The sequence below is a fragment of the Lynx canadensis genome, chromosome B4 (genome assembly GCF_007474595.2).
Source record: "Lynx canadensis isolate LIC74 chromosome B4, mLynCan4.pri.v2, whole genome shotgun sequence".
Lineage (NCBI taxonomy): Eukaryota > Metazoa > Chordata > Mammalia > Carnivora > Felidae > Lynx > Lynx canadensis.
The window spans coordinates 75,051,507-75,078,010 of record NC_044309.1 but is presented as its reverse complement, the minus strand read 5'-3'; the positions used below and the strand labels follow the sequence as shown (position 1 = coordinate 75,078,010).

Below are 26,504 nucleotides of genomic sequence, written 5' to 3'. Positions count from 1 at the left end.
TTACTGATTGATTCAGGAGACACAACATCGAATCATGAGCTCTACGAAGGAAATGGTGCTATGGTAAAAAGGAGTAGAAGAAAAAATAGACCTTTATAAGCCACAGAGATAAACTAGATATAATTTCATATATTTTACTTTTTGTTGTTGGGAGAGCCGGGGAGAGGATGGTACAGGGCTCCCTTCAAGTTAGTGGTCTAGAATTTTCCTTTCAAAAAAAATTTTTTTTTTAATGTTTATTTATTTTTGAGAGAAACAGAATGTGAGTCAGGGAAGGGCTGGGGCACACAGAATGCAAAGTGGGCCCCAGGCTCTGTGCTGACAGCACACAGCCTGACGTGGGGCTTGAACTCGTGAACTGCGAGATTGTGACCTGAGCCAAAGTCAGAGGCTTTAACCAACCAACCAGCCACCCAGGCACCGCAGAGTTCTTCTACCTGAGGTTCAAGCAGATGGCAAAACAAATTTCTCTCCTGCACTCTGCGTCCTTGTTCACTTCCTAAAATAGTGTAGGTATTTCTCCACTGTCCTTCTCACAGCCGCCTTCACCTCTACGTTCTTTAGGCTGTAGATGAGGGGATTCAGCAAGGGCGTGACTGCACTGTACTGCAAGGAGGAGAGCAAATCCAGGGAGGAACCCGAGGTGGGCATAAGATAGCGAATCAAACCTGAGCCAAAGAACAGGATCACTGCGATGAGGTGGGAGGAGCAGGTGGAGAAGGCCTTGCTTCTGCCTGAGGTGGAGCTGATGTGCAGGATGGTGGAGACAACACGGGTGTAGGAAAAGAAGATTGGGAGGAAGGTTCCCAGCCCATGCAGTAAGGTGGAGCAGATCAAGATGTCAATATTGATGGAAATATCAGAGCAAGACAGAGGGAAGAGGGAGGGCAGCTCACAGGTGTAGTGGTGGATGGTTTGGGCCTCACAGAAGTCCAGGTTAATAGCCAAAAGCACAATGACAAGTGCATTGAGAGAGGCCAGGCCCCATGAGGCCAGCACCAACCCCACACAGAGCTGGCTGCTCATCACCTGGCCGTAGAGCAGAGGGTGGCAGATGGCGGCATAGCGGTCATAGGCCATCACCGAGAGCAGAAAGGCTTCAGTCCCTGCGGTGATAAACACAAAGAACACCTGAGCCAGGCAGCCCTCCACTGAGATGGTTTTCTTCTCAGACAGAAGGTCCTTCAGTAGCTTGGGCATAGTGACAGAAGAGAAGCAGAGGTCCAGGAAGGACAGGTTACTCAGGAAGAAGTACATGGGCGTGTGGAGGCGGGAGTCGGTCCTGATCACCAGCAGCAGCATCAGATTCCCCATCACGGTCAGGAGGTAAATCCCCAGGAAGAGCACGAAGAGCAGAGCCTGGATGTGGGGGTCGTCGGACAGCCCCGTGAGAATGAACTCGGTGATGATGCTGTGGTTCCTCCAGGCCATTTGTGGAGGGGATTTCCCTGGAATAGAATAGAAATAGCGATGAGATCTGTCTCCTTCAGGTCATCACCCCTCTCACCATACATCCCTCGAAGCTGCCCTTACCGCATCTCAGGAAAAGTTTTTATCCTGTTTTGTTATCACCGATCCTACGTCACAGTCTTTGCGAACTTCAGAGAATCTTCTGCCCTTTCCATTAGGGATTTCACTGGACCAATGAATATCTTTGGTTCACCTACACATTCATAGTATTTAGATGCTACCAATTCTTCTTAGACTTTAGAAATCATCAAAAATCTAGCACATATCTGAGTGGTTTTCTAAACCTTCTTTCTTCAATTTCTCAACCACAAGTTTTTGGTTCAAAATCATCCAGTGATTCCCTATCAGAGTTGACATCCATTAGGCACAGTAGGTCCAGTGCCTAGGGCCACAGTTGTTGCATGGCTGATGAAAACATTTTAAATTTCTTTTAAGACCAGAAGAATCTGCATTCTATTCATCTTTATAACTGCAACATTTTAATATCTCTTTGTATGGAAAGAAAAGGAGCCTAGGGAGGCAAAAGTGCCTGGAACCATGAAAGTCATAATGTGTCCTTGCTCTCTACTTTAAGAACAGAGCATTTAACTTTAGTAAGACTTTTTTAAATACAGAGCATTTTTTTAATCACTATCTCAATTGTTTCAAGGCAATTCTGTAAGATTTGATAAGGAATTATTAGCCATGGGGCAAAGAATTTTATCCCCATTTTTACGTGAGAGAAGTCTGATATTAAGGGATATTTTGTAATGCCATGTTGACAACAAATAGAAGTAAAAATAGGAGAAGCAGAAGTAAATTACATTATTTTTTTTCTAATTATCAGCCCAATGTCTAGGCTTAGTGCACAGTGATAAGGAACACTTTTCTTACTCAGATGCTTCAAATTCTTCTTCATCTGCCCTTAAACTCGTGGCCATTTTGGCTGCTTTAGACACCAGAAAGGTCTATTTGTTTCTGTGTCTTTGCTCACCTTCTTCTTCGTATGTTCTCCTCTTAAGCCCACTGACCCAGACTCTCCTGGGTCTTCCAGTGTCATCTATAAACCTGCTTTTTGCTTCTAGCCTGTCCTGACTGCCCAGCTCTCTGTTCAAACCACTGGGACACTTGCTCCCAGGTGCCTTATGGCATAGTCTGAACTGTGTGTCTTGTCTCATGTTAGACAGCGATCTCAGTTTTCCCCTCCGGATTGTGAGCTCCTTGAGAATATAGATCACAACTTGACAACAACAATCACAAATCAGCATTTCTCTGGCTCTCGCCTGCCCGTTAGCTTCTGATTACCTCTCAGATTTCTGTCCGATTATTTTGGAAGCCTCTCCACGTCATCTCCCGCGTGCCTCAGAAAAAAACCTCCGGACTATCCTCAGCACAGTCTCCTCCCGGACTCCAGCGGCCCCCACAGCGCTAGCGCCCCGCAGAAGTCCTGCTGACATTGCTGCCCCCCAGAGTCGCCAGGCTGCCCACTCACGCTGCGCGGAGGCCACCGCGGCTGAATTTCCAGGATGCTGTTATCTACCCAGAGCACACCGCCTCACGCCGCAGCCCCTCCCGCGGTCTCATTTTTGTAGAATCCACAGCATTGTTGCCACCACTGCAAGAGGCTGCTTGTAATTTATTGTGGATGTATCATTCTTTTATTGCCCCTTGCGGGTCAGAGTGAAGAGTCTTACGATTTTCTTTTAAGTGTTTTTTGCATCCGCTTGCTCTAGGGATCAGCTGTGTAACCAAGAGGTCCAGATGGTGAGCAATTTATGTTAATCGTGATACTAAGAATCATTTTGAACCCTAGCTTCTCAGACTACATCCTATGTGAAGATTCCTTCCTCAGTTGGACCTCTGAGGCTAATACAGCCTGTTTTTGTCTGTCAGTCCACAGTCCCATCCCATAGTGGGCTTTTGTCTTCACAGAAATATTTAATCTTACTGATTCAGAGAGCCCTGCTTCTGACCCTTTCAGCTTTGCAGCCATCTTATGACTAGGTGCTAACTTGCATCACGAAAAGCTTAAATTCTGATCCCATTAACAAATCCATCAGCCCCACTTGAGTCCATCTTGGACCCAAGTCTGGGTTACCTGTGTGCCAGGACAGAGAGGGCAACGTTCACCTCTGTGTGCCTGCAGGACACTAGCTTCCGTCCAGGGGTGGTGAAGCATAACTGGAGAAGTTACTTCTGAGGATCCTGCATGGATAAAATTGTAGATACTGTAGAAAGTGAACACTGTATCTTGAATCCATACAAGCAAAGTAAAATGATACGTGGAAGCCATCTTCCCAAAGATTCCTGTATTTCAAAATATTTAGGGATATGGCTACCCTGGAAATCGCTTGCCTTCTTCCGCTTTTACTCATAAGGGGGACCTGGCTACAATGTCCGCTGGGGCGTCAAGCTCTCTCATCTGAAGAAGCTTAGCATTTATGGAGAATCCTTTTCTGTCCTGCCCGACACCCACATTTTTTATGGAAGAAGGCAACAGCGACTTCTCTTGGGTGATTTCAAGTTGTCACAGAGGCATGTCCCTCCCCTTCACAATCCCTCAGCAGCACCCCAGATTGATGCCTCAGACTTCTTTCATGACCAGGAACAATTAATCCCAGATCAATGAAGCATAAAAGTAAAGCAGACCGGCAGTTACTCTTGGGAAGGGAAGCTTCCATCCTGAGATGTGGCAGACAGACACCAGAGTTAGAACATGGATTGTGGGCAGGAGTGGACGGAGGGGGGGGGGGCTGGTCATGGAGGGATGGGAGATGTAGAAGGAGGATTCCAGCAGTGTCTTGGATAAACGCCTGTGTTGCCATTTTGCCAACACAGATGCCTCATACCCACCAGATACCTGGTCGTTCGATCGATTTCTCTTACAAAGAGATGAGAGAGGATATTGGGTATGTTTATGAGTTTATGGCTCTCAGGAGGTTAACTGTTGCAGGGGGACTTCCACAAGGAGGAAAAAAGCCTACTGTGCTTCTAACTGTTGTGCTGAGCAAGCAGGAAAATAAGTGCCTCTGACAGTCCACCTTTCTCTCTGATACCTTCATTTCATTCCAGGTGTTTGCTTTTTGTAATCCTTTGGGGTGCTGAAGCATGAGAGGAATTTATTCCTAGACTTTACTTTTTATTTTTTTTTAAACATTTTTAAAAGAGTCTATTTATTTTTGAGAGAGCACAAGCAGGGAAAGGGCGAGAGAAAGAGAGAGAGAGAGAGAGAGAGAGAGGCGAATCTGAAGCAGGCTCCAGGTTCTGAGCTGTCAGCACAGAGCCCAACATTAGGCTCGAACTCACAAGCCGGGACATCATGACCTGAGCTGAAGTTGGACGCTTAACCACCTGAGCCACCCAGGCGCCCCTATGCCCAGACTTTAAAGTGTCACTTCCTTAGTGTGAAGCAGGGAGGGAGGGAAGGTGTTTAGGGCAGCTGGTACAGATGTGTCATTCAGAGAAGCAGAGATATCAGAGTCCCATCTGGGGAGATGGTCCGCCAAGGAGTCAGATGTTCCCCCCTCTGGCTTAGGGACAAGGAACGGGTGGAGCAGACACCTCAGACTTTAGGACAGATGGAAGGGATCGTGGGGTGGAGAGGGGGGAGAGGAAAAGCAGCAGAATTGAAACATACATAGCACTTTACAGGCAGAAAAACAGGGGGGCCACCAGAAAACCAGACGAGATATTACCGTTCCCCTGGCTTTTCTTGGGGGAGGCAACTCCACATGTTCTGTCTTCCCGATCACAAGCAGACTCTTGGTAGGTAAGTCCCGAGAACAGAACCCCCGCCGCAAGCCTCTCTTCGCAGAGTATAGAGCCTTTTCTCTTTGCTGTCAGTGAGTGAGGGAAATTAGAATGGCTCGAGGTCTGGAAGCACTGGATACATCACAGAATCAGGACTATTCTCCAGAACACCTTAACCTAGAGTGGGGTCATTCTTCAATGCAGGCCGCTGTATGGAAAGACAGGGACGGTTCTTTTTAAAGAAGCTCCTGCTCTGAACAACAGGCACACATTCCATGGATCCCTTCTCACATGATCTCAGGTGCAGTAACGTGCCTGGTGTTCATTTATTTCCTCTGTGCTCCTGCATACTCTCTGAGAGCATCACCTAAAGAAAGAACAATCTAACAGAACCAGTCAGAAGGCCATCTGTACTTAGGGAGCCGCGGGGCTGGGTCGGGCCCCCAGAGGAAGCTGGGCCGCTGCCCTGTATTCCCTCAAGTCCCAGTCTGAAGCCGAGCTCGGGCCTCACTAACCGCAGTTCGCACTTAACTAGAAAGGTGAATTGAGTAGGAGGCACAGAGGTTCTCTCCAGGGCAGGATTTCAAGTCTCTGAGCTGAGGGAATTATTGAAAGCCTAGAAAAGACTATTATTAGGCTTGGGGTGGGAGTGGGGGTGTTGAAAAACAAGAGCCTAAGAAAGAGATTTGAAGAAAAACTGCTGGAAAATGGACATTTCCCCCATGGCATCATTGGCCTGAGAAAGCCCGTAGAAAGTGTTGAGGGAGGTGAGCTGTGACACATTACCGCCTGAACTGCAACTCATTTCCAGTGGACATCGCAGTTTTCCTCATTCCTCCGACAGGATCGTCCGTTATAATAGTTAAACGAAAGGCTATAACTCCACCTTGGGAATATTACTCAGCCCTAAGTTTCTAGTGTTTCTATTTTAAGCACATACTGAATTGTTAAAGGAGTTTATTAAAGAATGGTAATTGAAGTATGTAATGAATTGTTTTCAGTAAGTCCCACAGAGGGTTTTTGAAATGTCTGAAGTCAAAATTTTGTATTTCTGATTTAAGGCAGAGAAGCGTCATCAGCATTTATTGGGGCTCACATATAAGTAACAAACACAGAGGGCACGTTACCCTTCACCATTGGTGGAGGATGCCATGGAGTCCGTGGTCCCTGTGGAGCTGTACTCCTCCTTCCAGACCATCCGTGTGGACCCTTGGCTCGCCTCAGTGTACAGATGGGCCCGGGCAGGGCCAGGAGGGGGTAGATGGGTGATGAGAGGGCCTGACTCACCCCACTTGCTCTGTGCCCACACGGCTCCCCTGGCCCCTGGGTGGCATGACCGAAATTGCCACAGAAACAACGGGTGGAAATTAAGATGGACACACTAGTGTTTCAGCAAGGCTCGACTTTAAACTTTAAACTCCTCCTCTTTCTTGAAACCTCCCCGTCCCCTTCACTTGTTTTTCTGTGGAATGCTTTGTTCCAGGACCTCAGTATCGATGTTGACATCCCGCTGACCTCAGTATATACTTAGGGGACTGGTAGGCCGGTGCCAGCCCCAGTCATGAGACCATGGCTGGAAGAACACATGATGAACGTGGCTGGCTCCGTGTCCCGGATTTGTATCGAAGCCGCCATATTCTGTATTTTCGTAGAAACCCCTCAGCCCTTTACCCCCGGGCGGGCTTGCAGTCTTGGAGGCATGAGCCTGCAGCAGCTTCCTTCGCCTGGCAGAGTAATAACTATCTACCTTCTTCACACCCAAACTCTGTCTTTGCCTTACATATCTCTGCTCCAGAGCACAGAGGTCGGTTTTCACTAACATGAGACATGTTACATGTACAGCTCCCAGATGCCCATACGCGGGTTCCGAACACTTCTCCAGGGTGGGCAGTGCTCCTGGAGGGTGCTCCCCAAGGGACAGGGAGGACGGGCCCTGTGGGGGCAACTAGACAGGACAGAACAGATGGACACATGCGTGTCCCTGATTCCGGGCAGCCGCGGTCCCTCCCAGAGTGGTGCCTGTGACCCAGCAACCCTAACACCCTAATGCATCGTGAGGGCCAGGAACTGGAAGGGCAGGGCTCCCTGACCACTGGGTGCGTGTGCCCCTGTGTGAGCAGTTATGCTGGGTGTCTGGGGGATGGGGAGGTCTGGACGGCCCACCCTGAGTTCTCTGCTCCCATCTCCAGGCTGGTCATGTGAAGCAGTCATGGCTGGGCTGGATTCCCAAGTGGTGGGGCACATAGGCGTCATTCTGCAGACATGATAAATGGGCCCAGGCTGGTGAGTGGGCAGGAATGGTCTCCTTTGGGGCCCCCATCTTTGTGGTTACTGGTTTGTTTTTATTTGTTTTTTTTTTTTTAACGTTTATTCATTTTTGAGAGAGAGAGAGTGAGAGCAAGCATGAGAGGGGGAGGGGCAGAGAGAGAGGGAGACACAGAATCCCAAGTAGGCTCCAGGCTCTGAGCTTTCAGCAGAGCGTCTGACGCAGGGCTCGAATTCACGAACTGTGAGATCATGACCTGAGCTGAAGTCAGGTGCTCAACTGACTGAACCACCCAGGCACCCCACATCTTCCAGTACCTGTCTATAGTCAACTTTGGAGGGACTCAGGGCAGGCTTCCTGGAGGAGAAGGCCCTGTGCCAGGGCCTCTGAGTAGTGGGTGCCTTGGCCGTCATGTTGCAGGAGTGTGGAATGCTCTAGGGCCGGAGTGGGGCAAGGTATGGATGACTATTCCAGTTGGTGTTCCTGGGTGGCCAGGAGGACAGCCAGAGACCAGCACACCTGCAGCCGTCTGCCTGTAGCCCTTTGTCTCTCTCGGGCCCCAGTAAATGTCATCCTCTGAGCAAGGTTAAATCCGGACTTAACTGAATGCTTAATATGTGACAGCATGTCAGCAAAAAACCCAAACCAAAACAAAAAAACTCAGTTCTGGGGAGCAAATAGTACTCCTTGTAATTAAGGCCAATTTAGTATGATTTTTGTGGTGTTTGGAAAGCGTCGATACTTGACTGGCATGGCATCTGTAAACTGTGAAGGTAAATAAGGTAAGAGGCAGTTTAGGGCTTGACGTGATTGGGTGAGAGGTGGACCAGCTGATGGAGTGGTAGCAGTTTGGCTCAGCCGTGTTGGGAGACAAGGAAAAGGGGGGCGTGAGTGGCATTGCATCTTCTCAAGCCCCCCATTAATTCAAAGAAGCTCTACTTTGATCACTTTTATTAGTTTATGTTTTTTTTTTTTTTTTTTTTTTAATTTTTTTTTTTTTCAACGTTTATTTATTTTTGGGACAGAGAGAGACAGAGCATGAACGGGGGAGGGGCAGAGAGAGAGGGAGACACAGAATTGGAAACAGGCTCCAGGCTCTGAGCCATCAGCCCAGAGCCCGACGCGGGGCTCGAACTCACGGACCGCGAGATCGTGACCTGGCTGAAGTCGGACGCTTAACCGACTGCGCCACCCAGGCGCCCCTATTAGTTTATGTTTTTATGTAGGATTTAAAAAAGAATATAGTCAGGGCTAAAAGAGGTTTGAAAACATTCGATCTGGTTTAGCCCTTTATTTTACTTTTGAGTTTTTATTTAAATTCCAGTTAGTTGACATATCGTGTAATATTAGTTTCAGGTGTCTAATACATTGATTCAGCACTTCAGTACAACACCTGGTGCTCATCACAACAAGTGCACTCCTTAATCCCCATCACCTATTTCACCCATCCCCCCACCCCACCCCTCTGATAACCACCAGTTTGTTCTCTATAGTTGAGAGTCTGTTTCTTGCTTTGTCTCTCTCTTCCCCCACCCTATGGTTGTTTCTTAAATTCCACATATGAGTGAAAGCATATGGTATTTGTCTTTCTCTGACTTATTTCACCTAGCATGATACTCTCTAGCTCCGTCCATGTCATTGCAAGTGGCAAGTTCTCATTCTTTTTTATGGCTGAGTAATATTCCATGATACTATACACCAACCTCTTCTTTATCCGTTCATCAGTCGATAGACACTTGGGCTCTTTCCGTAATTTGGCTATTGTAGATAATGCTGCTATAAACATCAGGGCGCATGTATTCCTTAGAGTTAGTATTTAAAATTTTTTCAAGTGTTTATTTATTTTTGAGAGGGGGAAAGAGAGAGAGGCTGAAAGAGAGTGAGAGACAGAATCTGAAGCAGGCTCCGGGCTCTGAGCTGTCAGCACAGAGCCCCACACGGGGTTCGAACTGACAAGCCGTGAGATCATGACCTGAGCTGAAGTTGGATGCTTAACCGACTGAGCCACCCACAAACCCCTAGGATTAGTATTTTTGTATTCTTTGTAGCCTTTCATTTTAAATGAGAAAATAAAAGTGACTTGCATCAGATGAGACAGTTGGTGGCAAAGCATGATTTTCACGTAATAAGTTTTTGTGATACTCACAATTTAATTTATGCCACCAGTCAGATGCAACAAACAGAAGGACTATGAGAGTTTCACACTTAGTAACGAAAAAAGTGCATGGGGATGACATAATGGAGGATAGATTTCATGGAGTGCTTGGTTCATAGTAAGTATTTTAATAAGCATTTATTATGCAAAAGTATGAATAAATGTACTCTATTTTGTATATGTTGCATTTTAAATGTGTGTAGAGTGGTAGGATGTGTTGCTCAATGGTCAGGAGACTAGTTTGGACTTCAGAGTAGGGGGTCAAAACCATATGAGTTTTATTGACCATAGAGGTGAATAAAATAATGCCAGGAAAGAATGTATATAGAAAGAGAAGTTTCCCAAGTCAGAATTGTGGGAATAACATCATTTATAGAAGTGGTCAGGAAGTGGACACGACAAATAGACCGAGGTGAAGTTTTCTTTAGATCCAGGAGTGACATCCAGAGGATCCAAATCAAATTACCGGCGAAAGAAAAGGCTCATCAGTACTGTCAAACTTCATCGGTTACTGATGGGAGAGACTGAAGGACTTGGAAGCACCAGTCCAAGGATCATCCCTCAAGAATAAATCCTTTGGTTTACATGAATTTCTTCCGATGTTCCCAATCAAGATTGTGTAAGTAGCCATCCTCTCGGCTCTAGAAGTACCCTCTACTCAGTCTGCAATCAAAATTACATTATTGAAATATAGTTACCTGTTTATATATCTGTTATTCTTCTTTATTCATCTTTGTACCTTGACAGTGTTAGTTGGTGAACTATATATATATATATATATATATACATATATATATTTTTAAATGATTTTTAATGTGTATCATTTTTTTGAGAGGGGGGCAGAGAGAGAGGGAGAGAGAGAATCTCAAGTAGTTTCTGTGCTGTCAGTGCAAAGCCCAATGTAGGGCTCAATCCCACAAACCGTGAGATCATGATCTGAGCCAAAATCAAGAGTCGGATGCTCAACCGACTAAGCCACCCCAGTGTTCCTGTGAAACTATATTTTGTGAATAGATGCACACGAGTTTAAATATAAGAAGATATAAGGCTGAGGACAGCAGTGTTGGAGAATAACTATTTTTTTTAAGGTGGGATGAAATAGCATGTTAAAATATTTGTACCTATGGGAGAGTGTTTAAACCTATAGGTATAGTTTATGCCTACAGAGCAGATGAAGTTAAGAATGCAGAATAAAATGGTAAACAATGATGAAGCAAGGTCCAGGGAAAGGTGGCAAAAGATTCACACAACCCAATACACACACACACACACACACACACACACACACACACACCCATTGCAGGTATAGAAGGTGTCCTTCTAGACTATTTCACTGGCACTGAAAGAAAGAGTTAAAGTCATGTGCAGATATAGGTAGAATTTTGAGTATGGAAGAAATGATTAAGTGATTCTCTGTCAAGTGTAAAGGAAGGTCATCTACTACAATTTTCTTGTTATATTTAAGGAGGAAGGAAACTATTCATTCTGAAGGTCAAACTATGTTTGAAGCATAAGCAGAATTCCGTGGAGGTTAATGTCCTGGATACAGAAATGGAGAAAGTAGTGGGGCCTGTAGATGCAATGAAAGAACAAGCTGGCAAGACATTGAAGGCACAGACACAAGAGCTGCTAAATCGATGTACGGAAATAACTAAAATGAAGCTTTTGTGGGGTGATCGTCATGGACAGAAAGAAGGGATGGACTGAAGAACTTGAGTGTTTGGAAAGCGGTGCTGCAGGTGAAAAAGTGAGGGAGCTGTGAGGACAGAAGATTTCCATCAGAGGTTAGAGACAACAGTGGTGGAACCATTCAGATAAGATGAATGGTCGGATCTTGAGGGTCACTTTATTTGTACAAGTTGAGCAATGGTGACTTAGGGTAGACATTATAAGGAATTTGAGATCAGGTTACCAACATTAATGCTGAAGTTGGCTATTATGACATTGGGAGTGAACGGGCACCTAACACTAGAGGGCAGTACCAACGGGAGGAGGAAAAGGACAGTGGGTAGATCAAAACGGTGGAGGCAAAAAAAAGTGTGTGTTTTAGGGATGACCTCCCAACCTGTGGACTTCAGTGCACCTGAAGTGTAGTAGCCCAAGCTCTGTTCTCTGATAGGCCCATTACCCGGGTGTAGACTGTCTTAATGCACAAGTCCCTTGGTCCTAGTGATTAGTGTAGGAAGGGGGATTGGACTTAAGTGGCCTAAGATAAAGTTTTTTCTATTCGAACCTCCCATATCTCTATATTCAATTTATTTCTCCATTTTTTTCTCTCACTACCTGTAAGTGCAGCCACGTCTTTTTCTCATTGTTAAAAATGTCTTCAACCTCGACACACCTTCTTGTTATTTTCCTCTTTCATTCTCTAAAACACCTTGAGAATGTGGTGTGAACTTATTACTTTTTTAAATGTGTTCTATTTATTCAACACACTGAAGTCTGGCTTCTACCCACCACCACAGCCACTGATACTGATTTTACACATTTATGGAAGAGAATATTTCAGAGCATGAGGAACCAGTCAGTATGTGTAGACTGCCCAGGTTTACATTGGTCCAAACCAGTTCTCCTTAAGACTAATCGCTGAAAAGCCCATTTATATAAATGTGCATTTGCCTAAAATCTCTACTAGCAAATTAAATTTCACATGTGAGGGATAGCTCAGTTGCTCTGGGGACTTGACCAATTCTTATTGCTGTTTTTCTATTTTCTTTTTCCTTGTAGTGTATTCAGGATTGTAAAATCCAACACCTCTTAATGCAATAGACAAGCAAATACTGTAGACACTTGTAAGCAGCAAGGTGGTACAAAGAGACAATTGTCATGCAAACAGGCTCCCCAAGGTCATGCAAATAGATAATTGTAAGTAGCAAAGCTGAAGGTGACGTCATCTAGAGAACATTCCTTTGTAAATTGAGAGACAAAAATTATAGCACTTCTTGTTCTTTTGCCTGATATGGAAAGCAAAACAGCAGTGCAAGGAGATTGAAGCTAACCACCTCCTCATCAGGATGGAAGACCAAGTATTTTAAATTTTCAGCATTTAGAATGGTTTCATTTATGTAAAGTTCAAGGACGGACTAAAGTAATAGTTTTTCTTCTTTTAGCTTTGGTCTGTGTTTTATAAGACCATGATGTCTAGAACTGAAGCTGCCTGGGCAAGTGTTTAGGGCCAGCCTCAGCCTATGGATAGTTAAACTGTCAGCTAAAAATGCCTGGGTCTGGGTGAGCTTCCCACAATTTCCCTTTTCCAAATGAATTTTATGACTGGGCAGCCCTTGTGGTTCTTGTTATGATTGCAAGACGCCCTTCAGAGACAACCATCAGGAAACTTTGAAAAAATAAGGATTTATTAAGAAGGAAAAAACAAAAACAAAAACAAGAGGCTCAAATGGTCAGTTATGGGCATGAACCAAGATCTCTCTATCTAATCGTGTTTATTCAAGTTGCCTGGGCAACCAAAGCCTAAGTCAGACCCTTGCATTCCAAAAGAGAAAAAATAACAGCTCTCAAGGCTTACCCTATAACAAGACTGAGGATGAAATCCAAAGCATGAAGGTGGAACAGTGGATGGATGGAAAGAACCCAAGTCATTGATGATTATTGAGCATCTCAACTAACTCTGGAACCATCCATCTCCAGACCTATTGCTAATTCAGTGATAAATCTTTTTACAGTTTATGTTATTGTTAATCACATTTTGGTTGCTTGAAGATGAAAGCATGCCTAATGAATACTTTCTCCGCTGATTTAAGCACCTCTTATGACATTTAGTTCAGTTTTGTTGCTTCGTTCGTATGGGTTCTGAATGCTTATTGAGTTTAATCCTGAAGTTTTTATATTTCTCTCGCCATAGTGAATGGATATTTTTCTGGAAGATACATTTTTTTTGTTTAACTAATGTTGTGGATGTATAGAAAAACTACTGATTGCATGAATATTCCAAAGTTGTTTGCCTTTCTGAACTCTCTTAGAATATTAATAATTTCTCATTTCTTTTGTTTTTAGAGAGAGAGTGTGAGGCAGGGAGAGGGGCAGAGGGAGACAGAATTGTAAGGAGGTTCCATGCTCAGCGAGGAAAAGGACTCAGTGCTTGATCCCATGACTCTGGATCATGACCTGAGCCAAAATCAAGAGTCAGAAGCTCAACAAACTGAGCCACCCAAGAGCCCCAGTAATTTCTCATTTCTAATGAGATTTCTTAGATTTCTAGGTAGATAATCATTAGCGACTCTGAATATTTGTGGATCCCTCCCATCCCAATTTGAATGTCATATTCTAATCTCGTTTCACTGTATTGGAGGGAAACTGCATAATCTTCTTAAGTAATATGAGTGGTGTTTCTTCTTCTTCTTATTTTTTAAATGTTTATTTATTTTGAAAGAGGGAGAGAGAATCCCAAGCAAGCTCTGTGTTGTCAGCACAGAGCCCGACATGAGGCTCAAACTCATGAACTGTGAGATCATGACCTGAGCTGAAATCAAGAGTCAGGTATTTAATCGACTTAGCCAGCAGGCTCCCTGGTAGTATTGTTTCTTTTCTTCTCTTTGTATTTATTTATTTTTGAAATGTTTATTTATTTTTGAGAGAGAGAGAGAGAGAGAATGGGGGAGGGGCAGAGAGAGAGGGGGACAGAGGATCTGAAGCGGGTTCTGCAGTGACAGCAGAGAGCCTGATGCGGGGCTCAAACTCATGCACTAGGAGATCATGACCTGAGCCAAAGTCCAATGCTTCACCGACTGAGTCTCTCAGGTGCCCCATGTTGTTTCTTTTATTAAACTGTAATTTCGGGGCGCCTGGGTGGCGCAGTCGGTTAAGCGTCCGACTTCAGCCAGGTCACGATCTCGCGGTCCGTGAGTTCGAGCCCCGCGTCAGGCTCTGGACTGATGGCTCGGAGCCTGGAGCCTGTTTCTGATTCTGTGTCTCCGTCTCTCTCTGCCCCTCCCCCGTTCATGCTCTGTCTCTCTCTGTCCCAAAAATAAATAAACGTTGAAAAAAAAATTAAAAAAATAAATAAATAAACTGTAATTTCTTCAATCTGATATTATCTGTTATTATTTTAAAACCTGTGGTTCAATATTGATTAATTTTAAATATGTTTTATTGAAAGAGAGACTCATTAGAGTTTTTATTATTAAATATTTGGGGTCACAATGATTGTAGAATTTTATTTTTATACCTGTTAAGAAGCTATGCAGGTGGAATATGATTATTCTCATTCTAACCTATTGATTTGAGAAGTCAAACCAATAGCAAAATTTATTTGGTCATGATTATTATTTAGATTGCCATTCTTTTTTTTTTAATTTTTTTTCAACGTTTTTTATTTATTTTTGGGACAGAGAGAGACAGAGCATGAATGGGGGAGGGGCAGAGAGAGAGGGAGACACAGAATCGGAAACAGGCTCCAGGCTCCGAGCCATCAGCCCAGAGCCTGACGCGGGGCTCGAACTCACGGACTGCGAGATCATGACCTGGCTGAAGTCGGACGCTTAACCGACTGCGCCACCCAGGCGCCCCTAGATTGCCATTCTTTCAGTATACTTTTGGATTCAATGGATTAATATTTCATTCAGAATTTTTGTCTGTGTATTCATTAGGGGATGATAATAAAAAATTTTTTAAGGTTTTTTATTTATTTTGAGATAGCGAGAGAGAGAGAGAGAGAGAGAGAGAGAGAGTAAGCGGGGGGGGGGGGGAGAGAGAGAGGGAGAGGGAGAATCCCAAGCAGATGCCATGCTGTTCGAGAAGAGCCAGATGCAGTCTTGATCTCACAAAGCATGAGATCATGACCTGAGCTAGAATCAAGAGTTGAGTGTTTAACTGACTGAGCCAGCCAGGCGCCCCAGAGGATGATGATTTTTTTAGGTTTTGAATCAGAGTTGCTTTAGCTCTGAAAATGCATTAACAATTTTCCATATTATTCTGTACTCTAAAAAATGCATATAACATTGAAGTTTGGACTCACCTGAAAAACTAACCCTGCTTGTTGCCCATGCGAGCTAATCCTTTGACTTTTTTTGTTTTTATACATCTAATGGCTCAATTTTCTTTTTCTTGAGTTACATATTCCTTAAAATTAGACAAAAGCCTGCTTTTCAGATTTATTGGGATGAATCTTAGTATTTCATTAAAATTTTTATTCTTTATGTCAATGTATTATTGATTTCTTTTTCTTTTTTCTTGAATATATTCTACAGAGTTATGTCAAATTTTATAGATTTAAAAATTTTTTTTAGTTTAATTTTTGAGAGAGAGAGAGAGAGGGAGAGAGAGAACAAGGGAGGGCCAGAGAGAGAAAGAGAGAGAATCACAAGCAGGCTCTGTCCTGCTAGTGCAGAGCCTGATGTGGGGCTCGAACTCACCAACTGTGAGTTTATGACCTGGGCCGAAATCAAGAGTTGGACACTTAACCGACTGAACCACCCAGGTGCTCTGAATTTTATGGATCTTTTTTGAATGACTAGAGCCTGGATTTATTTCTCAATTCTGTTTTTCTGTTTTTTGACTTATTAATTTGTGTTTTCAGTTCTTTTATCCTCCTTTACTTATGTTAGGTTTTGTTATTTTCTAATGCTTGGATATGAGCTTTCAGAAACTTAATTTTTTTTCTTGTTTATTCACGAATCAATATAAGGATAAAGATAATGGTTGCACTGGCATTATTTTGTAACTTTAGTATATAATGTTCTCATGTTCATAATATTCTACAAAGAGTTTTGATTGCAGTGTTAACATAGGAGTTTTTTTCTTTTTACCCAAGTTTTGTTTAAAAAAACTTAAAAGTAGTTGGTATTTGTAAAAGTTATCTTCTGTGTAATAACCCCCCCCCCTTTTTTTTAGAGAGAGAGAATGAGCGTGAATGGGGGAGGAGCAGAGAGAGAGATGGAGAGAGAGAGTCCTGAGCAGGCTCTGTACTGTCAGTGTAGAGGCCGACGCAGGGCTCAAATTCACGAACTCCTGAGATCATGACATGAGCCTAAATCAAGAGTCGGATGCTTATTTGATTGAGCCACCCAGGTGCCCCATTCCTCCCTTGTTTTCAATTCTTTCTGCGACTCCTCAGTCAGATGCCGAATCTCCTGAAATGATCATCGTATCTTTTCAACCTAATTATTTTGTCTTATTGATCTGTTTTGTGGAAAATCGTCTTCGCGTTCTCTTCCAACCAACAGAGCAGCCTTTCCAAAAGAGGAGGCCAAATCAAGAACTACTGCCTTTGAAGAACAGGCAAGCTCTGTTCAGACAAGCTCTAGAGTCTTTCTTCCAAATTATCTGACACCGTGTGGGAAGAGGTGGGAACAAAAGGAGAATGCAACGGAACATAGTCTTTGTGATTTTTGCTTAGTAAGTGTGTCTTTGTTCACTACATTAGAGATATTTCCCCAGTGTCCTTCTCACAGCCGCCTTCACCTCTACGTTCTTTAGGCTGTAGATGAGGGGATTCAGCAAGGGCGTGACTGCACTGTACTGCAAGGAGAGGAGCAAATCCAAAGAGGAACCCGAGGGAGGCATGAGATAACAAAGAAAACCTGAGCCAAAGAACAGGATCACTGCGATGAGGTGGGAGGAGCAGGTGGAGAAGGCCTTGCTTCTGCCTGAGGTGGAGCTGATGTGCAGGATGGTGGAGATAATACGGGCGTAGGAGAAAAAGATTGGGAGGAAGGTTCCCAGCCCGTGCAGTAAGGTGGAGCAGAGCAGGATATTGGTTGTGATGGAGATATCAGAACAAGACAGAGGGAAAAGAGCAGGCAGCTCACAGGTGTAGTGGTGGATGGTTTGGGCCTCACAGAAGTCCAGGTTAATAGCCAAAAGCACAATGACAAATGCATTGAGAGAGGCCAGGCCCCATGAGGCCAGCACCAACCCCACACAGAGCTGGCTGCTCATCACCTGGCCGTAGAGCAGAGGGTGGCAGATGGCGGCATAGCGGTCATAGGCCATCACCGAGAGCAGAAAGGCTTCAGTCCCCGAAGAAAAAAACACAAAGAACACCTGAGTCAGGCAGCCTTCTACTGAGATGGTTTTCTTCTCAGACAGAAGGTCCTTCAGTAGCTTGGGCATAGTGACAGAAGAGAAGCAGAGGTCCAGGAAGGACAGGTTACTCAGGAAGAAGTACATGGGCGTGTGGAGGCGGGAGTCGGTCCTGATCACCAGCAGCAGCATCAGATTCCCCATCACAGTCAGGAGGTAAATCCCCAGGAAGAGCACGAAGAGCAGAGCCTGGATGTGGGGGTCGTCGGACAGCCCCGTGAGAATGAACTCGGTGATGATGCTGTGGTTCCTCCAGGCCATTTGTGGAGGGGATTTCCCTGGAATAAAATAGAAAGGGGGTGATATCATCTATGATTGTTCCCATTTTTTAGGGCATCATCATGTCTTCTTATACATCTCTCCCTCTCTGCTTCGCTTGACCTTGTGCTCAGTATCTCAAGGCTGCCCTCGTTGTATCTCAGGAAGAGTTTTTATCCTTTCTTGTCTAGTATTCACGTACTTTAGAGAATTCCATTCTTGTTTCACAGGGATTTGCTGGATAAATAGTATTGCTGCCTTGCTTACACATTAATTGTTACTCAATTTTCACTGCATGCTCCAAAGTTCAGAAATCCTTACCATCTTGTTTCAAAAGCCATTATATGACATATCTACAGCGAATGTTTTAAGCCTTTTCTCTTTTCTTCATTCTTCTTGTTCAAAATAATCCAAGACTTCTTACTTCCTAAACAGCACAATAAACTTTAATAGTGTTTTTTTTTTTTTTTTTTTTTGACAGAGTATATACAAAAAATCCTATTCGTTCTCACAGCCATTTTATGGGGTATTTTAGGCATAGAAATTTATCCCATGTTACCCCTGAGGAATATGATATTGAGCCCTGTTGAGAACAAGTAGGAGAGCCAGGAAATAGGTTCTGTAGTTTCTTCCTAATTCTCATCCCAGCATCTAGAAACAAAGACCACTTTTCCTGCCTTGACATTCAGACTTCTTCCTCATTTGTCTGAATCTATCTTTTGGCCTTTTTCACCCCTTTTGATACTAGAAAGGTCTATTTATTTTTGTGTCTGTGATTACACTGTTCTGCTTTCACATGTTCTCCTTTATTCCACTGACCCAAATTTTCATGTGACTTCCAGCCTCCCCTCAAATCCTACTATTCCCAAGCTCAAGCTCATCTTAGACCCAAGTCTAGGTTCCCTGTGTGCCTGGGCCAACAGTGCAGTGTTTACCTTGGTGTGACTTCAGCTAGATCCAGTGGTGGTAAAGCATAAACAGCTGGGGAATTTACTTTTGAGGATCCTGCATGGATAAAATTGTAAACACTGTTGGAAGCAAACATTTCACGCGGAATCTTCTCAAGTGAAGTGGAATGATAAGTGTGTTCTATGCTTATCAAAGATTTGGAGAGCAACAGGTTTTTGTGGGTAGGGCTATCATGAAAACTGTTTCCATTTTTCTGCTTTCACTCACAAGAGGGTACCTGACCACAGTATCTTTGAGGAGTTCAGGGTCCCATCTAAGAAGACTGTAGCGTTTTTGAAAAAAGTATTTTTTATTAATGTGCTAACATCCACGTTATGTGTGGATGAAGGTAGCAGCTATTTGTATCATATGATTTTGGGATATCACAAAAAAGGAGCTCACCTTCCTCACCATCCTAAACAGCAACTCAAACTGATTACAGGGATTTCTTTAATGACCAAGGACAAAGTCTTCTATTCAATTCTAGATTACATTCCAGGCATGAAAATAAATCAATTTTTAAACAGGAAATGAGTATTTCATTCACTATTTAAAATGAAAGACATTGGCTTTATTTCATACTAACATAAGAGAGACTCATGTCAGATTTACACGTGAGTGAGAACAAAGGACTGAAATCAAACAAGGGGTGGCTGAAAGGGTAAAATATGTAAATAAGAGGATTTCACAAGTGGTCTAGACAACCCTTGCCCACACTGGTTTTTGGATTTATTTGGAAAGAATAAGTGAATGAAGGATGTGTTTGGAAGGTCAGTTTCCAAGTGGCTTGAGGCTTCCTGGGGCTGGGTGCCATGTTCTGACCTTCTGTGCATGAGAAGTAATTTGAAAGGAGAGGAAGATATCAGTGCTGGAAGCAGGAGGGAGCCAAAGGTCAGTGTAACCCACTTGAGACTGTTCTCATAGCTGTCCTCTCCAGTACTGTGTCACACTATTCACGTTGTCACAGTGGTGGCTAGATCTGAAGGTTGTTCTAATAATAGAAAAAAGTACGAATAGAGAAGTTCTGTGCAAGCAGGGGAAAAAGTAGCTTCAGCAAGTCAGCATCTATTTCTGTTACCCTCATTTCATTTCAGGTGTCAGCTTTCTGCAATCTTTTGGGATCCTGATGCATAAAAGGATTTATGCCTAGGCTGTGAGATGTCCCTGTCACCAGTGTCATGAGGGAGCAAAGAGAGATCTTTCTGAGGTCGTGTCCAAGGCAGCTGGGACAAACACAACATTTTCAGTAACAGAGACCTCAGGGGCCAATCTTGAGAAGGAGGTGGCCTACCAAGGAGTGGGAAGTTTCCACCACAGCTCAGGAGAGAGGAATGGGTTGAACAGGCGTCTCAGGGTCTAGCACTAGTGGGATGTATCAGGAGGTTCTGGGAGATGGGGTCAAGGTGGAGAATGGTGAGCAAAATTAAAACACATATAGAACTTTCTAGGAAGAAAAAGTAGAGGGATATCAGATATGTCGGAGGATATTACCATGCTCCTGGCTTTTCCTGGAGGAGGCAGCTCCTGTGTGTTCCGGCTTTCCTGTTCAGGTAGACACATCATTGGTAAATTCTCCCCATAAGAGAACCTATGTCACTGGAGTCTGACTATTGACAGAACAGATAGCTTTTTCTTCTTGTTGTCGGTGGATATTAGGCATCTGAATGGTTCAAACTTTAGGAACACTGAGGAGGCCAGAATATCAAGATTATTTCCTGAATACCTTAACATAGAGTGGTGTCATTCTACAGTGCAGGCCACTCTGTGGAAGGACAAGAACAATATCTATAAAGAAGTTCATATTTCCAACCAGCATACACTTCATTAAAACTTCCTCACATGATCTCAGATCTAGTAACCTGCCATCTCTTCATTTACTTCCTCTGTGATTCTGAATACTATCTTAAAAATACTTCTTAAGTAAAGAACAATCTAATAAAACCAATCAGAGGCTGTCTATGCTTATGCAGCCATGGGCTGGGTTTGGCACCCGGGGGAAGCTGGGCCAATGCTTTGTATTCTCTGAAGTCTAGTCTGAAACCAAGTTCTGGACTTCCTAATTAACACACTTTCCAGTTGACTAGGAAGGTAAACAGTAAGAGGCACAGGGGAGTATTTGAAATTTCTGAATTAAAGCAATTATTTAAAGCCTAAAAGAACTTTTATTAAGCTGGTAGGGACTGGAGAAGGAAGGATAGGAAAAGGATTTTTAAATCTCTCTCTCTCTCTCTATGTATATCCTCAACAAATGTCAGCCAAAAGGAATATATATATATATATATATATATATATATATATATATATATATGATTGAGCCTTGTGTTGGGCTCAATGCTTGGCATGGAGCCTGCTTGGGATCCTCTCTCTCTCTCTCTCTCTCTCTTTCTCTTCCTCTGTCCCTCCCCAACTGGCACTTTCTTTTTCTTTCTCTAAAAAAAGAAAGAAAGAAAGAAAGAAAGAAAGAAAGAAAGAAAGAAAGAAAGAAAGAAAATTTTTCCTTGAGAACTTTAAAGATTTACTCTCTGTGATTTTCAAATATACAATACAGTATTATTAATTATAGTCACCAGGCTGTACATTGCATCCCTAGGACTTATTTACTTTATAACTGGAAGTTTGTACCTTTCGAGCACTTTCACCCATTTTTGCCTACCCTCCACCCCCTGGCCTCTGGCAACCACAGATCTGCTCTCTGTGAGTTTTTTTTTTTTTAATTGGAATATATTTGACATATAACATTATGTAAATTTAAGATGAACAACATGTTAATTTTTTAAAAAAATTTTTAATGTTTATTTATTTTTGAGAGAGACAGAGACAGAATGCGAGTGGGTTGGGACAGAGAAAGAGGGAGACACAGAATCTGAAACAGGCTCCAGGCTCTGAGCTGTCAGCACAGAGACCGACGCGGGGCTTGAACTCAGGAGCTCGGAGATTATGACCTGCGCTGAAGTCGGACGCTCAACCGACTGAGCCACCCAGGCGCCCCCATGTTAATTTGATACATTTATATAATATGATTGCTATTGTAGTGATAATTAGCACCTCTGTCATGTTATATAATTATAATTTGTTTTTAGTGGTTGGAATAATCAGGTTCTAGTGTCTAAGCAAGTTTGATGAGTATAATACAATATTGTTGCTTATATATATATTTTTTTAATTTTTTTTTCAACGTTTATTTATTTTTGGGACAGAGAGAGACAGAGCATGAACGGGGGAGGGGCAGAGAGAGAAGGAGACACAGAATCGGAAACAGGCTCCAGGCTCTGAGCCATCAGCCCAGAGCCTGACGCGGGGCTCGAACTCACGGACCGCGAGATCGTGACCTGGCTGAAGTCGGACGCTTAACCGACTGCGCCACCCAGGCGCCCCTATTGTTGCTTATATTTACTGTACTGTGCATTCGACCTCTAGGATTTATTTACTACTTGTTGCAAGGTTGTATCTTTAAGTGAAATCTCTCCTATCTCGCCACCTCCCATCTTCTGGTAACCACCATTTATTCTGTTTTTATGAGTTTGGCTTTTTTAGATTCCATGTATAAGTGATACCATGTAGTACTTGTCTTTTTCTGACTTAGCATTAAGTGCTCAAGATTCATCTATGTTGTTACAAATGGCAGGATGTCCTTCTTTTTTATGGCTGAATAATATTCCATTGTATACCTACACCACACCTTCCTTATCCCTTTATTTCTTGATGGGCTGTTAGATTGTTTCCATATCTTAGCTATTATGAATGATGCTGCAATAAACATAGGATTGCACATATCTCTTTGATATCTTATTTTAATTTCCTTTGGGTGTATATGCAGAAGTGAAATGGCTGGATTATATGGTATACCTATTTTTAAAAAGTTTTTAATGTTTATTTTAATTTTTGAGAGAGAGGGAGAGAGAGAGAGACAGAGCGTGAGCGGGGGAGGGGCAGAGAGAGAGGGAGACACAGAATCCGAAGCAGGCTCCAGGCTCCAAGCTATTAGCACAGAGCCCAATGTGGGGCCTGAACCAATGAACCATGAGATCCTGACCTGAGCCGAAGTCAGATGCTTAACCAACCGAGCCACCCGGGTGCCCCATGGTAGAACTATTTTTAATTTTTTTGAGGAATCTTCATATAGTTTTCCATAGTGGCCGAACCAGTTTATATTCCCACAACATAAATACCCTACATCTGATAATATCTACCAATAATGGCATCAGACCCTTTTCAAGGCTTAGTAAGAGATGGCAGAACCTATGATGCGACCACTAGTTATTCCCAACCCCCCTCCTTCCCTGGCTATATAAAATGTTTGGGTTGGGAACAAATTGGGGAGGGTGTTCATTTCATTGGCCTTATTGGGAATTTAGTATTTGTGGTGAGAAGTCGTTTCCTTCCTTTCTCATGGGGCAAGTAGGATTGCTTTTCTTTTGTGGAATCCAAATGAACAGGCTCTTAAGAGAAGAACTCACAAAAACAGAATGCCTGCAAGCAGAATATACTGTGATCTTATTCCTGTTAGACATCTGCTTCAGCAGTAGACTTGCTGATCTTTCCTCTACGCCTGTCTGAGCCAGAAAGAGAAGAATTGGAAAAGCTGACAGATGGGGTGGGGAAGGAAATGGAGATTATACAGCACAGTTGAACTAAAGAAATGGAAAAAAAAAAGTTTCATGTATATTTGCCATGGAATTGGCCCTGCCCAATAAATGGATTACATTAAAATCTTGGGGTGCCTGGGTGCTCAGTCGGTTAAGCATCCAACTCATGATTTCGTCTCAGGTCATGATCTCATGGCTTCGTGAGATGGAGCCCCATGTCAGGTTCTGTGCTGATGGTGTGGAGCCTGCTTGGGATTCTCTCTCACCACCCCCACTCTCTTCCTCTCCCCCGCTTGCAGTCTCTCTCTCTCAAAATAAATAAATAAACATTAAAAAAATAAAATTTTTATGTATAAGAGACATTAGAAGAAAATATACCTAAATATGGGTGATGAAATTATTTTTTGATAATCATCATCTTTTCTTTAATGTATCTGCTTTCTTATTATAACTTAAAAAATTGGAAATACAGATGTGTTATTAATTAGTGCATGATTCGGTTATAATTTAGTGCATAATATTTTATGATAACATGTTAATGAAAAAACAAAGTAAAATGGAACTGAAGTGTTTTAACCCATTCATCAAAATGATGCGGGGTTGTGGAGCACAGGTCAAGAAAGAATTCTTGAGACATTGTATGGTGCAACTTAGTAAGTTTATTTCGGCAGCATGGGGACGGGACCCATGGGCAGAAAAAGCTACACTTTTGCTGTGTGAGGCTGGTGGTTATCTGCTTAGAATCAAAGGGTAGAGGGCTTGCAGGGAGTATCAGATTACAAATTTCTTCGAATTTCTACTCACAAAACTACTTTTGCAAGATTCCTCTGGTGCTTATCATTCAGTTCGATATTAACTACCAGTAATATACAGGCAGTTGTGAGACCCTTAAAGAATGTAGCAATCAGCACATATTTGATCCTTATTGGAACTGCGCAGACTATAAATCAGCCTAAATCTGGGCTAAGCCTAAACATTTTCCTGCTTCTGTCCCTCATCAATAACATGCATTATTAGGTATCTCAGTATTGCTGTACAGAAAATAACATTGAATGAGTATAAGTTACTACAGTTTAATCTATTTTGAGAAAAATCATAAATAGCATGGAAAAATTTCTCAGAAGATACACATGTGGTGAATTATGTAACACACACTGCATATTTCATAAACCCATGCTAAAATACATGAAAAGGAAATTATTCCAGAACAATTGACTAAAATCCCTTGCATTCCCCAAGTAGGTTAGATGGAAAAAATAAAGCTTAAAGGAGGTGAATCGTAGCAGAGGTCTAAATTTTCCTGACTTACCCTAGAATGAGCCACATTTTCCTTCATGTTTCAACTCCGAAGTAACAACAGAGTTCTTGGTATCATCCAACTCACTGACCTGTCGCTTGTGCTGTCCAGAATTTTAGCAAGGGCTTGCCAACCAAAGCCCAAATGTCTCCACAGACCCCAAGTCTGTAACTGTTCTTTCCCCGCGGTTCAATGTTTTGGTGAAACCTCATGGTTTTCAGTGACTTTCTGTATACTTAATTCTAAAAAGTAACCCAATACACACACATTTTAAAACTCAGTGTCAATGAAACAATAGAGAAATAAATTATGATTAAAGAAAACTTTTAATCAAGGTGACTATATATTCCATTGATCTGCTTTTGAGCCGGATTTAATCTGAACCACCTTCTCCTACCCTGACCTCACCCTCAAGGTATCTTTGTGTCTCTTTCTTAAGCTTTTATGTGATACCTTTTAGCATCTAAAACAGTGGGCCATCAGAAGGTTTTAGTGTCAACCCACCAGATATCCTGAAGCCTGTAGTTCCTTCCTAGTTCATCATCTCTTTGTAGCCTGATACTTAAGCCGCTGCAAACATTTCTCCAACATTCTTCTCAGAGCTGCCTTTACTTCTTTGTTTTTCAGGCTATAGATGAGGGGATTCACTAGGGGAGTGACTGTGCCATACTGTATGGAGAAGATGAGCTCCAGCGGCGAGCCTGAAGTTGGCATGAGATAACGAAGGAAAGCTGATCCATAGAAGAAGCTCACTGTGGTGAGGTGGGAGGAGCAGGTGGAGAAGGCCTTGCTTCTGCCTGTGGTGGAGCCCATGCTCAGGATGGTGGTTGCAACACGGGCATAAGAGAAGAAGATCAGGAAGAATGTACCAAAGCCATGAAAGAGTGTGGAAGCAATCAGGACAGTGACATTGCTGAAGACGTCAGAGCAGGACAAAGGAAAGAGAGAGGGTAGCTCACAGCTGTAGTGGGAGATGGTATGGGCTTCACAGAAGTTCAAGTTCATAGCCAGGGGGATGTTGATAACTGCATCCAGGAAACCCAGGCTCCATGAAGCCCATACCAGCCTTACACACAGCTGGCTGCTCATCATCTGGCCATAGAGCAGAGGGTGGCAGATGGCAGCATAGCGGCCATAGGCCATGGCAGACAGCAGGAAAATTTCTGTTCCTCCAATGGCAAACACAAAGAAAGCTTGAATCAGGCAGCCCTCTTTTGAGATGATTTTCCTTTCAGACAGGAGGTTCTCCAGAAGCTTGGGCACAGTGACTGAAGAAAAGCAAAGATCCAGGAAGGAGAGATAACTCAGGAAATAATACATGGGTGTGTGGAGCTGGGAATCAGCTCTGATCACCAGCAGCATCGTCAGGTTCCCCATCATGGTCAGGAGGTAAATCCCCAGGAAGAGCACAAAGAGTGGCACCTGGACTTCGGGGTCAGCCGACAGCCCAAGGAGGATGAACTCCGTGATGGTGCTGTGGTTTCTCAAGGCCATCTAAAGAGCATGTTTCCTAGAAGTAAATACAGGCATGGACTTGAAACTTCTCTTGATTACACCCAAGTACAGAGGTAGGGACCCACTTTTATGTGTATACTCCTTCCTAATTATTTAGATTCCACGTATGCCCTTATTGACTATCTGGAATCCCTCCTTTCCCTTCTAGGGCTCGGTTCAAACTCACTGTGATATTTCCATATAGCTGTTAGTCTACTTTATTTATTTATTTATTTAAATGTTTCCTTAATGTTTATTTATTTT

At 43.1% G+C, this 26,504-nt stretch overlaps 3 protein-coding genes across 3 annotated transcripts; all 3 read right to left on the bottom strand.

Annotated features, from left to right (window-relative positions):
• Nucleotides 1-492: 492 nt before the first annotated feature.
• Nucleotides 493-1,458, bottom strand: LOC115518695 (olfactory receptor 8S1-like). Its single transcript, XM_030322251.1, has one exon. The coding sequence runs from the start codon at nt 1,429-1,431 to the stop codon at nt 493-495; it is 939 nt and encodes a 312-aa protein (XP_030178111.1). The 5' UTR covers nt 1,432-1,458.
• Nucleotides 1,459-16,994: 15,536 nt separating this feature from the next.
• Nucleotides 16,995-17,966, bottom strand: LOC115518895 (olfactory receptor 8S1-like). The gene has a single exon (XM_030322479.1). It carries the CDS (start codon nt 17,964-17,966, stop codon nt 16,995-16,997), a length of 972 nt encoding a protein of 323 aa, XP_030178339.1.
• Nucleotides 17,967-25,286: 7,320 nt separating this feature from the next.
• Nucleotides 25,287-26,240, bottom strand: LOC115518816 (olfactory receptor 8S1-like). The gene has a single exon (XM_032593733.1). The coding sequence runs from the start codon at nt 26,238-26,240 to the stop codon at nt 25,287-25,289; it is 954 nt and encodes a 317-aa protein (XP_032449624.1).
• Between the last annotated feature and the right edge of the window lie 264 nt (nt 26,241-26,504).

Coding starts and splice junctions, on each gene's coding strand:
- LOC115518695 (XM_030322251.1), bottom strand. CDS start 1,431: ATGGCCTGGAGGAACCACAGCATCATCACCGAGTTCATTCTCACGGGG.
- LOC115518816 (XM_032593733.1), bottom strand. CDS start 26,240: ATGGCCTTGAGAAACCACAGCACCATCACGGAGTTCATCCTCCTTGGG.
- LOC115518895 (XM_030322479.1), bottom strand. CDS start 17,966: ATGATATCACCCCCTTTCTATTTTATTCCAGGGAAATCCCCTCCACAA.